At 43.8% G+C, this 13,318-nt stretch overlaps 1 protein-coding gene across 1 annotated transcript in view; it reads right to left on the reverse strand.

The window, feature by feature from the left end:
* The window catches only part of map3k15 (mitogen-activated protein kinase kinase kinase 15), a 258,410-nt gene continuing 245,092 nt past the window's right edge, over positions 1–13,318 (reverse strand). The window contains exon 30 of the mRNA XM_049009995.1: positions 1–109. Within this exon, the coding sequence (XP_048865952.1) occupies positions 29–109 (81 nt within the window). The 3' untranslated portion in view covers positions 1–28. The remainder of the gene's footprint in view (positions 110–13,318) is intronic.

Consider the following 13,318-nt stretch of genomic DNA (forward strand, 5'->3'; position numbering starts at 1 on the left):
CTCAGCACAGACACAGCGGGAACATGGCTCACCGTAGCCGTAGAAACCGCAGGTCCTCCTTGGTGATGTCGTTGAGGATGTCATTCAGAGTGTAGTCCTCCATCACAAACTGCAGCAGAGAGATGACAGGGCAGGCAGTCTGAGCTCTGCTCCTCAGGACGGACGCAGAACAGCCAGAGAGAGGGGTGCAGGTCTCAATCATAACATATAAACCCTTTTCTCCTGCTCTAGACAGTCACACATTCCAGCGTTGCTGGGTTAAATATATAGCTCATGGATACAGGTTTGACGTTCTGAACTTTAAACCTGATTCTTTTTACTATAGATCCAGTGCACTAATCACCACGCCACCTGCTGCCCACTGGCCCATGGTGCAAGTAGCGCTCCAGGTTCTCCAGAAGGCTTCCCATTCTGCAACACGCTCAGGCCGCATCCCAGCAGGCTATTCTAGCATATTTGCCTTTTCTATGGTGCCTGCATCCACAGCGAGCTACTTCAGCCAATCAGTCAGCTCCTTGACAGGCTCCACATCAACTGGGATGTGAAATACAGAGGGTGGGTGGATGTCTGTGGTGGGGAAGAGAGGCTCATGTGCTGGAGGGTTTGGTTACATCAGTGTTGGTGTCAGTTTGGCTGCTGTGGGAGGTTCTGGCTACATGTGTGTCCTGTCATGTTCCAGCCTCTTGCTCTACCTGTGTGTGTGTTTACCAAAAGGCCGGCTCTAGATTGGCATCAGCTCCAGGTGGTGCGTCCTCTGCTGGAGACTTTGCCTCGGATGCACCAGAGGTCAGTGGGAGATTGATGTGATGGGACGCGATTAATTACCCATCTATTCATCCCCCATAACCGCGGGAACCAAGCTCACCATGTCAATCACTTAAAACAGTCACACACAGTTCAGGAACCCAAAGGTAAAGGGAAACAAAGCACCCAGTGGAAGAACATGGCAACTACATACGGGCAGGGCTAGGGTGGGACTCGAACCTACAGCCAGCGGGAGAGCATGGCAGCTACATATAGGCAGGGCTGGGGTGGGACTTGAACCTACAGCCAGGGGGAGAACATGACAGCTACATATAGGCAGGGCTGGGGTGGGACTCGAATCTACAGCCAGAGGGAGAACATGACAGCTATATATAGGCAGGGCTGGGGTGGGACTCGAACCTACAGCCAGCGGGAGAACATGACAGCTACATATAGGAAGGGCTGGGGCAGGATTCAAAGCTAAACCCTGTGGAGGAGTTCCAGATGAAAATGACAATGTATAGAGATGTCAGTAAGTAGCAGAGGGGCAGGAGGTCCAGGGAGACTGCATAGGCTTTGTAAAGGACATTCCTATAGGGTACAGGTTCAGGGATGAGGAACAGCAACTCTGCTCTCCTCAGGTGAACAAGGTCCTGAGGAACCGTCACATCAAGCCCCACTGGATGTTCGCCATGGACAACATCATCCGGCGTGCCGTGCAGGCGGCGTCTGTCTGGGTGTCTGTCTGAGTCAGCTGACGGCCAGTACCTGAGTATTATGGGGAGTGGTGTCCCGGTGTGCCTCAGCAGACAGGAGCAGCAGCAACACTCCAAGGCCCTTGGTAGTGCTACGTCACCCAAACATAACCAGAGCTCCCCCTGCTGGCTGCAGCAGCAAGGAAACAGCCTATAGTCATGGCAATGCAGTTTCATTTGCATTGTTTGATCAGTGGGAGCTTGTTTCCTGTGCTTTCAGACCAGACTCATGCAGAAAATGTGTCACCACTATCAATTGTCTGCGTTATTGCAATTAAGATCTAAAACTTTAAAGATGATTTTTATAAAATGGGAATTTGGCAGCTCGTTACGATCGGACTGTACCATGACACTCAACACGGGGCTCCGATGTGAAGCTCCCCGTGGAAACGCAGACGACTGAGTAACGCTGTTTCCTGTCTGCTTCCTGTCTGCTTCCTGTCTGCTTCCTGGCCTGGAGCTTCAGACGCACTTCGGTCCGGCGTCGGAGAGCGAGGGAGCAGACAAAGGTGCCGACAAGGTGGACATGGAGGAGCACGGTGACTTTGGGACCAGCATCCTGTTTGCCTTTTTATCTGCTTCCCCACGTTGCTGAGAGTGAGACATGGAAGTGTCAGTATCACACCCTGATCTTTCTTGTTCCCTTAATCTCAGTTCTGTGGCGGAAAAACAGCCAAAGACTGGGTTTGAAGGCAGCAAATTCTTTATTAGGTTATCTTATGCATCAAATAAGCTGGGACACCGCATCTGCATACAGCTAGTGTAGGTCAATGTATAATAGGAGAAACATCCATCCATCACCGTAAGCACTTAATCCCAACTGGGGTGACAGGGGGGACTGTAGCCAATCCCAGGAACAAGGGGCAGAGGCGGGAACCAACCCTGGGCAGGTGTCAACACACCACAGAGCACACTCACTCACAGGGCCGATTTAGACTCTCCAATCAACCTGCACTGCATGCTTTTGGACCGTGGGAGGAAACCAGAACCCTCGTCAAACCCATACGAACACGGGGAGAGTGTGCAAACTCAAGACAAAAAGGACTCAGGACCAAACCCAGGACCGTCTTGCTGTGAGGCAGCAGCTCTAACCACTGTACCAACATGCTGTCCTGTGAAACATCAGATTTATTAATATATTGGCTATATATGCTGTGTTGTATTAGATGACAGCTCCAATGAGATGGTTTTTGGGCACATTACTCATGTGACATACGTCATACACAATAACCTGGAGATTTCTGCCTGGCATCTTCCCAGCAGTCAGACAGTGCTGAAGCCGGCTACTTATATGCAGGATCTGGCCACCTTAGATAAGGGATGCAGTTTGGACAGAGTCCTGTAGAGGGCACTGTGTGTGCTAAATCGAAGGCTTCAATGACGTTTTCAGCCTTTCATTTTACTAAGATAACGGTAATAATTCAAATGCTCTTGGTCACATGGCCATTGGCTCTGAAATGAAACTGTTCATTTAAATAAAAATTGTTAAATTTTGAGTCGTATGCTGTTTGATATCTCAGATATTTCACTGTGCATTTTTCAGTTTAAAGCCCTATGAAACTGTCACTCTTTCATTAAGACCTACTGTACAAACACTGCATTTCTTGCCCAGATTAAAGGCTTCTTACTGACAGTTGCTCGCAGTGACACATGCTGTGCAGTTTATAATAAAGACATTTTGAAAATACAAAATAATGCATGAACAAAACTGAGCTGTACCACCATTTATTTCATACATGCATTTTACAAACCTGTAATAAAAATGCTGAAGTTACCCAGGCTTGATGTGGTTTTTTTTTCATAACAGTAAAACGGCAGCAGGGCACAGTGAGCAACTGGACACATTGATTTGAATAATTCCAATAGGAATACCGAGGTCTTATTCATCTTGGGCAAATATGAAATACATCTTGCACAGCAGGTACAGTGAAAACAGCTAATGCAGTGAAAATGTGTCTTAAGCCTGTGTGCAGAAACCCTGGAAGAATTAGGATACATGCTGGTTCAGCAGATAGGTGGAGGCAATACTGTCCAAGGACATGTGGGCAGTGACAGTGGTGACATTCCTGGTCAGAGAGGTGATACCGAGGTTTGGGATACCAACCATTATGATGGTGCTTTGCTTATTAGCTCTGATTATTCTTGCTCTGTTACTAATCTTTTCCTGCTTAGTCCCTTTGTTCCGCACCCTAGTGGGCAAAGCACAGTCTCAGCAACCAATGATAGCTGCTATGTCAAAGGTGGTGGGAGGACCATCTGGAGCAGCAAGTGGACCAGTGCAGAAACCAACGGCAAGATAGACGTCATTGATGAGATCCTGCCTGAATCTGAGGCTGAGCTGCACCTTCCATGAAACACCATGCAAGAACCAATGGGGTGTATTTGTCTACTACAAGACGGCTGAACCGACCTGGATCGTGAAGGGGTGCATGTCTAAGATGTTAAAGTGCAGTATTATCAGATAACCAGTCATTTATCTTTGTGTGAGATTATAAGATTAGACTGGGCAATGTAGTTCTGGTAGATTATAAGCACAAGAATGTATATGCAGTACATCTCGGAGTGTTTCTTATATGTAAATCCTCTCCACTATTTACTGAAGACCCCACTGTAAAGTGGTTACCTGAATCTGAGTGTTGGCAGTTTGTGAGCCATGCCAGCCATGGACCCCGAAGGGGGGGCTGTGGGGGAGGATTAGGTGGACTAATTAATTTGTGGTTCAGGATAAGGCAGTGTTCTCAGAAGGTACCGGTCAGAGCACTGGGATCACAGCCGAGGTGGGTTTAAGTTGTTTACTCTGCACTGCTGGTTACAGTACAACAACCAAACAGTTGGCACCATCCAGGCCAATATACTTCTCTGTGACACTGTCTCACTGCACCTTGCATGAGGGACACGCTTGTGTTAGAGAGAGACTGGCTTCAGGTTTGAGGTTTTAAAAAACAGGAAACACACAAGTATGATGGTCAGACAAAATATTTCCAGCCACAGCTAATGTTTGCCTGAATATTTCTAAATTACTAATATTTAGAGTAAAGATTAACACTAAGGCAGCTGATACTGTGTGTAACTTTGGCACTTTCACTGCTCAGCAGTCCTGCAGGTGTGACCCACTGAGCCCCACTGGCCTTTAGCTAAGGAAGAAAGTCAGAGTTACACTGTATCACAGTGTATTAACACACAGCCCACAGGAAGTGTATAGTGTCTGTACCTGACAGACTGCACACCTGCTACGGCCCAGTCTGGGGATGAATGAGACACAAAAGGACAAAACAGACAGGGAACACAAAACACAGTGACATCACACATGTCTGACCTTTGTAATAAACATAGCAGGCCAAGAAGATGAGGCAGAGGAGAAGGATGAAACAAATCAGGATGAAACAATGCAGGTGATCTGGGTTCTGGGTCTTGGGCTGAAGAGTCGTGCACTGGAGAGGGTGGGGAGTGGACTGGCCTCCAGGATGGTCTGTAAACAGAGTATAATCATCATCACTTTTAGGGTGATAAGCAGTGATCTCTGTTATAATCATGCATTGCCTGTAATACATGTTCTTAACCTACATATTGTAATGAGGTGGAGCTGGAGGGTGCAATCTGGTTGGGGCACGGTAATTTCATTAACCTGATTGCTTAATTGTTGCAGCCAGCGCGTGTATATAGGACCCGGTTGTGGTTGCGTGTGTGACTGATTTGTAAGCGGTGACGTGACTCTCCGTGCGCCAGTATCTCCTTTTCCGGAAGTTGTGGCTATATCCAACGCTGCAGGTAGGGCATCAGTGGACGGGGTCGTTTGCTTGCTGTATGGGTGGTTGTAATGTGCTTTGGTATCTTCCTTACAGTTGCAAGGGCTTGGTAAATCTAGCAGCTTGCAGTTGCTTCCGCTTTTAAGGTTTTCCAACTTTTACCGCGTGTAATCTGCCAGGTATGTCTCGTCTCCTTTTACCAACGTTTGGGTAGTAGGGGCATACCTAATACTGTTTGTATTTGTAGTGGATCACGACTTGGAGTGTCCCGGACCGACGTGAGCCAGACCATCGACGGGATACTAAGTCACTACAATTGCTGCTGTTTTGCCCGGATGTTTTATGTTTTGTTTCATGTTTTAATTGGTTTTAAGTATTAATGTGTTGCATTGATTGGATGTAAATTGGGGGGGCGTCGTTGGGAAGGCTTGGTGCTGGGCGGTGTGGATCCGTGTCGGGCGATACCGTGCTGCGTGGTCGCGTTGCTTTTTTTAGCCCACCCCTTGGGTGGATGTACTTACGTCATGTACTGCGGGACCCCTTGGAGTGTTGTCTGACTGTATGCCTCCCATTCCCCTCCGATAACAGCTGCCTGGTTTGGGTTTCCTCTTTTGTCGTGTGATTGGAGTGTTTTAAACATGATTTGATTTGTATTATTTGTGCTGTGATTTTGGTTTAGTAATTTGCTGTTTGGTTTCTTTGTGTTTTTATTTGGAGTGTTAATTAACAGCAGCCTAATAAAGGGAGTGTTTATGGTCTTCGCGTCTCCCCTATGGTGATCACGAATCTGTGTCCTTTTATATTGGAGTGGGTTTTGAACTCCGGTATTCTAATTCTCTGGGTGCAATTCCCAGAGTGGCGTAGTCGGGTTGTCCATTTCCGTATTCCCTCGCTACTTCCTCCCTCAGTAACGCCACAATATTACTCATAGATATATGACATAGTTCTCATATGTACTCTAAAAATTCCATATTGGCACCAGTGTAATTTTAATATTTGGTATATACGTAATTCTGATGTAAGATGTCATAATAACTATGTGATTAGTCACAGACAATCCAGTGACCTTAATCTGAATCACTCGCTGTTACATTACCTGTGAATTTCAGCTTTGTACAGTTTCCAAACTTTGCACCTGTGGTTTGGATGCAGCAGTAGATCAGCAGATCTGTCTCAGTGATGTTCTTCAGCTGCAGACTGTGTGTGGAGTTATTGACGGGAGTCAGCCTCCCTGTAAATTCATTTCTAATGTAAACAGTGGTCATTATCCTTGATTTGCGTTCCAGGATTATGACTTTGGCTGGTATGTGGTCTGACTGCAGAGAATACCAGGAAACCTCCGTATTCACGGGGATCCCACAAGGCAGAGTGGCTGCTCCTCCAGGCTGGACCTCTATCACCCCCGGGTCCTCAGCCTGGGTCACCAGAGCAGCACTGCAACCTGGAGACACAGAAAACAGAGTAAATATGATATTAATAATGGCTGAAGTAAGTTACAAAGTGTAGTGGCGGTGATGATGCAACTTCTGCATTAAGGTACTGTGGTGTATGAGACGGCCACGTTTTACTGGCTACCTTTTTATTGATCTCATACTGCACAGAAAATGTGCCAGTGTTAAATTAACACAGTATGGTGGTTATATGTGTCCATACCAGTCGGTGTTAAATTTAACACTCTACAGAGTGCAGTGAATGTTGTTTTTACAGTGTTAAGCTTTATTAACTCTTATAGTGTTCAGTTGACACCGTAGAGAGTTTAGTCCCCGTGACTAAACATTTTTTGATGTACCAGTCCTGGCCTTGTGACCTTGGCTGATGGGTAATATACACAGAGAGGTGTTAGGAGAGCTGTGACGCCCTTTACTGTGCAGCTCCTGGAACCGCCCACTCCCCTATAGACCAGTGGTGCTGCATTTTTATTTGCATATTATAACCAGTGCGTTGTATAGCTGATGTTTTATATTAATCCACCACAATGGTGTTGAGTAGGGCAAGAGTATAAAAAAAACCCAGATACAAAGTTTGCTGCTAATTGTGTCCACTCTCTTGTGTGCTAGTTAGTGGCTGGGTAGGAGGCTTTAACCTGTTTGAGTGAGCTCATAAGGTTCAGAGACCATAGCTGAAATAAATAGTGTGGGAAGAAAAACACATCTGACTGTTGACTGTTTTTCCTCCAAGTTCTTTCTCCCCAGAAAACCATCAGGACTAGATGTACTTCATCTATTGAGAAGCTTCCTTCCAGATACTTTTTGCATAAAAACCACTGTACCACTTAAGGAATGGAGCCAACTGACATACATCAAATATCTCAGACAACCCAAAGGAGCCTGAAGAACAACTACCAATAACATATGGTAGAGACAAATATCTGTGCCATACCATCCTTGATCGTGATGGGTTTCTAAAAATTGAGCTTAAAAAAACCTGAATATTAAATGAGTAAAATGATTTGATTTGTTCTATCTCAAGTTGTAGTCTAAAAGCAATGAGGCCAACACCCATTATATCTGCTTTAGGGAAATGCACTTCTATCACCACTAGGGGAGCTCTCATCTTCTCTCAGCCTTGCTAAATGGTATACAGTTTAACAAGCTTTATAATCTGTGCCAAGGAGTACTGGTGTTCCCCAAGAGTGGTAACATACATTTTATACCATTTTATACCCTGTAAGGGGGCTCAGATGGCTGACTTTTATCCTGTTACAAGAAAACTATCTTAGGCTTAGAAAAAGAAATGAATAACAAAACCTTTCGATGTCCTTCGTCTAACTCAGTCCCAATTTTGGTGCACAGATAAAGTAAGAGTCGGAAAGAAAAAGTGTCTGTTCAGCCCACATGAGCACAGTTCTCTGGTCAATCTAGCTGAACTGACATAAAGATCGTGCAAAAAGAAATAAGGCCATAACATACATACTGCTCATGACGGTGGGCTAATGAAACACCACAGCAGGCTGCCCAAATGAGCTCTCGAGTGCACAGTAAAATGGGGCAGATAGGGGCCACCCGTTTCATACCTGTGTGCCACCCACATGGGCTTGTAATCTGGGAATATGTGGAGTCACAGTGATGTAACTGAACATTATCAGAGTTAATAAAGATTAACACAATTAAAACCGCAGTCACTGCCCTCTGTAACATGATAAATGTAACATTTGGATGCATAAACACCATGTTGTGTTAATTTAACACACATTTGCTGTGTGGACTGAGGAAACATCTCTGCATCCTTTTGTTTCAACAGAACAGTGAATGATTAGAATACTTAGTGTATTTGTTGGCTGTATTATTATTATTAGTATTATCATTGTTACATTTAGTGTCAAAAGCATTCAGGTGGTTTCCTTAGCCGAGCTGAGCGGCCTGAACTCCGACATGCTGCACCTCTGCACTGTCTGCATGCACAGCTTCAGTCCACAAGGTGGGGGGGGGGTCACTATCATAGATAATAGTGAAAAGGCAGTAATATCAGACAGAGAGCTCTCTCAGATGCTGATAACTGATTATTCTTACTGTTACCATTGTCCTCCTTAATTTCCTACTATTATCATCAATTTTTGGGATTTAATACCAGCCAGAGGGAAAAGGGGCTTTGTTGTGTTTAAATCCGATGGAATTTGAACTTTTGTGGGTAAATCCAAGCAAAATCAAAGCGTGTATTATCAGACCAGATGCGGGGGATCATTAAACTACAGTGCTGCTGTAACTGAGCGCTTCACAGAGCAGCTAATGAGTGAAGCAGCTGTACAGACAGATATACATTAATTCAGTAAAATGAAGAGGAGGCTTGGTATTCATGCAGCCAGGGTGACGTCCTTTATGTCTTACATAAGAACATAAGAAATTTACAAACGAGAGAAGGCCATTCAGCTCATCGAGCTCGTTTGGGGAGAACTGATTATTCTTACTGTTACCATTCTCCTTCTTAATTTCCTGCTATTACTATTAGTCTTTAGTGAACTCTGTGTAGGTAACTATATCAGAGTACATTTTGCAGGACATGTCTGTCAGATTTGGTTTTAGAGCTATTAATCCATTCATGTATTGCACCATGGCATATTATATGAATACAATATAATCCAATCATCCATTTTCCAAAACGCTTATCCTACTGGGTCGCGGGGGGTCCAGAGCGTATCCCGGAAGCAATGGGCACGAGGCAGGGAACAAGCCAGGATGGGGGGCCAGCCCATCGCAGGGCACACTCACACACCATTCACTCACACATGCACACCTACAGGCAATTTAGCAAGTCCAATTAGCCTCAGCATGTTTTTGGACTGTGGGGGGAAACCGGAGTACCCGGAGGAAACCCCACGACGACATGGGGAGAACATGCAAACTCCACACACATGTAACCCAGGCGGAGACTCGAACCCAGGTCCCAGAGGTGTGAGGCAACAGTGCTAACCACTGCACCACCATGCCGCCCCCCTTGCACATCTCCACTGTAAATCAAACTTGTGCGTCTCTTTCTGATGGTAGATGCATGTTCCTTGACATCAACTGTGGCAAGAGCTTCCTGCATCACCCGTGATGACATTTTAGGATTTTTGGAGACTTCTTTCAGCACTTTGCGGTCTGTTCTTGGACTGAACTTGCTAGGACAGCCTAGAACAATGTTCTAATCATCTTAACCTGATATGGTGCCACCTGAATCTAATTATACGAATATTAAATAGCGATGAATGTGAGGGTGTCCTAACTTTTTCCTCAGTGGAATCCTTAGTATCTTAGTTAATTTATTTTCGTAAATAAGTGAATTTGTTTCTTGTTTTGGTATAAATGATGCAGTTACATCACCTTTATCTACGGATATAATTTGAAAGAAGATTTAATTCTGATATGTTGATATTCCTTAATAAAGACCTGAATATTTAATGGGTTTTTTCATATGACTCTACATCAGCCAAGCTTTGTTTTTTTTTGCAAATACATTTTTGCAACTATATATGCACATAGATTAAAAGGTAACTGCAACTTTAAATGGTTTTGTGTGTATGTTTATAGCCTGTGATTTTCCTGTGTTTTTCCAGTGGTAAATAATACGAATAAACATAAATCATATAGATAATAATAAATCAAATATTTTGTTAATATATAATAGCCTATATGAGTATTGGGCACAGAGTAAAAGAAATAGGAGAGTTAGAACGAACACAATTTGGTGACACTTGGTTGAATGTGAACGCAACGTAATGCTGTCATTGATATGCAAATTAGCACATGAAGGCATCTAGTGACATCAACCAAATTTCTAGGTGTAGTTCAGCTACTTCTTGTAGGACAGACGGAGAATAGTGAATCTTTGCTGGATTGGGAGTTTATAGAACACCGGGCAGTGAAAGTCAATCCGGAGATGTAGTCCGAGCAAGAAGCGGGAGGTCTGAGAATCCGGGGAAGTGAAGCCGAGGGTCAGAAAATAGCATAAGTTTTGTAGATAACTGGTCCACTTTCGAGGGGAAGCCTGGTCTTTTGAGCCAAGATGGTATCCACCCCTCGTGGGAGGGTGTTGCCTGTATTTCAATGAACTTAGCAGCTAGCCTTTATGCAGGTACAGGTTTAGGCGGCCTTTGACAAACTGGAGCCAAGGCCAGGCCGCAGTTGTCACCTAGGTACCACCATATTGACATTGTATCTGTGCCCCAAACCAAAAATAGGACACATATACTGCAAAAAGCATCCCTTTCAGACTTAATTTGTATTAAGTTAGAACAGCTGATACAGACCACCTGCACCACTAAGCTAAAAATAGGATTACTAAATACTAGATCACTAACGACTAAGGCACTTATCCTAAATGAAATTATTTCTGACCACGTCTAAAACATACTCTGTCTAACAGAGACATGGGTAAAACCTAATGAGTATACAGCCTTAAATGAGGCGACACCTCCAGGATATAGTTATGAGCACAGACCCCGACTCAATGGTAAAGGGGGAGTTGTTGTGTCAATTTATGAAAAAACACTACCAATAATGCAGAAGTCACGATTTTAATTGAAATCATTTGAATTATTGTTCCTCAAAATCTCAAGCACCTGTTCAAAAACTAAAACTCTGTCTCTCCCCCTCGTTATAATTTATCGTCCACCGGGTCCTTATTCGGAATTCTTAGCTGAATTTGCAGAATTCCTTTCAGACCTAGTTACTTCAACTGAGAGAGCAATAATCGTGGGGGATTTTAATATTTATGTAGATAATGGACATGATCCCCTGACAATAGCCTTTATTAATATACTAGGCTCTATGGGTATCACTCAAAATGTAATTGGGCCTACCCATAACTGTGGTCATACCCTGGATTTAATCCTATCGTTTGGTCTTGATGTAGATAATGTGACTCTATTGCCTCAGTCCAGTATTATCTCTGACCATCATCTTATTATGTTCAATATTTACCTTGCTCACCCGGGTTCGAGTCTCTGCCTGGGTCACATGTGTGTGGAGTTTGCATGTTCTCCCCATGTCGTCATGGGGTTTCCTCCGGGTACTCCGGTTTCCCCCCACAGTCCAAAAACATGCTGAGGCTAATTGGACTTGCTAAATTGCCTGTAGGTGTGCGTGAATGATGTGTGAGTGTGCCCTGCGATGGGCTGGCCCATCAGACCCTACTGGAGCCTATCCCGGAAGCAATGGGCACGAGGCAGGGAACAACCCAGGATGGGGGGCCAGCCCATCGCAGGGCACACTCACACATCAGTCACTCACGCATGCACTCCTATGGGCAATTTAGCAACTCCAATTAGCCTCAGCATGTCTTTGGACTGTGGGGGGAAACCGGAGTACCCGGAGGAAACCCCACGATGACATGGGGAGAACATGCAAACTCCACACACATGTGACCCAGGCGGAGACTCGAACCTGGGTCCCAGAGGTGTGAGGCAACTAACCACAGAGTACCTCCATTTATTATTTGATATTTTTTGGATTGTCTGAATCGATTGGTTTACGCTAATTAGCTCATTGTCTTTAGCAGTACTGTAGCTACTTGGTGTGCCAGTCTGAAAGAATCCAGAAAGATTCTATTAAAGGGTTGGAGCCCATCAGAAAAAGAAGCTAATGAATCCTGTTTTTACGTAGATGAGCCTTTGTGCTCCACACCCCCCCCCCCCCCCAAACAGAGCAAAGCCAACTGCTGTCAAGTAACATAAATCACAACTAAGGCAAGTTTTTGTTTCGCTCACAGTTCCCAAGCTATTAAGAACAATGACAAAAAATCTGACAAAAATTTAACACAAAAAGAGGAAAGGCTGTATGGTCTATACTGATCACAGTTTTTCACATGACGGTGATAAATTTAATGCTGATAGGTGTGGACTAATATAAACACCATGCTGTCTTCATTTAATTTGTGCCGTTGCTTTACATAAATGCGTTTACATTATATCAACATAATTCATTTATGTATCACCAAGAATTGAGTTGAATCTTTCTTTTCAGTGACACGGCACTTTGTCAATTTATTTTTTAAATGTTCTAAGGCTACTTGAATTGTTGTATATTTTTTAACTATTAATGGAGGTACAATGTTATAAGGAAGTAAACATGTTTCAAGGAAATAAGTTTTCTTTCACCAGAATGCTTAGTTTTTGTTATAAAAAAAGTGTACTGATTGTATTATTCCTTTTGAGTTTGCCCAAATTAAATAGGCTAATTGGGTGAATAAGAAGTTTATCATTTGCTCAATTAAGCTGTTTGTCTAATATATTTGTTTATGTATGACAGTGACACATTGGGCTGACGTAGCTGTGCAATTACATCCATTAACTGGTGTTGGCTGTTTAACTGATATTGGTTGGTCCAGAAGTACAGCATTTCCTTATGATTTAGATGTGATACTACGATTAATTATTAAAATGTTGGGCAAACTCAATGTACTATGGTAATCATTTACTTAAGAATTTCTAATTGGAAGGAAGAAATATTTTTATAGTAATTTGCAGTGAAATACAGGTGCAATGAATATTTTGTTTTCTTATCTAATTTGATGTCAAAACTTTGGAAATGACTTTAAGAAGTATCAGTAACGTGTATCAGTAACGTGTATCAGTATGTTTCATACGCCCTTTAGCAA

Source organism: Brienomyrus brachyistius, chromosome 4 (genome assembly GCF_023856365.1).
Source record: "Brienomyrus brachyistius isolate T26 chromosome 4, BBRACH_0.4, whole genome shotgun sequence".
Taxonomy (NCBI): Eukaryota; Metazoa; Chordata; class Actinopteri; order Osteoglossiformes; family Mormyridae; genus Brienomyrus; species Brienomyrus brachyistius.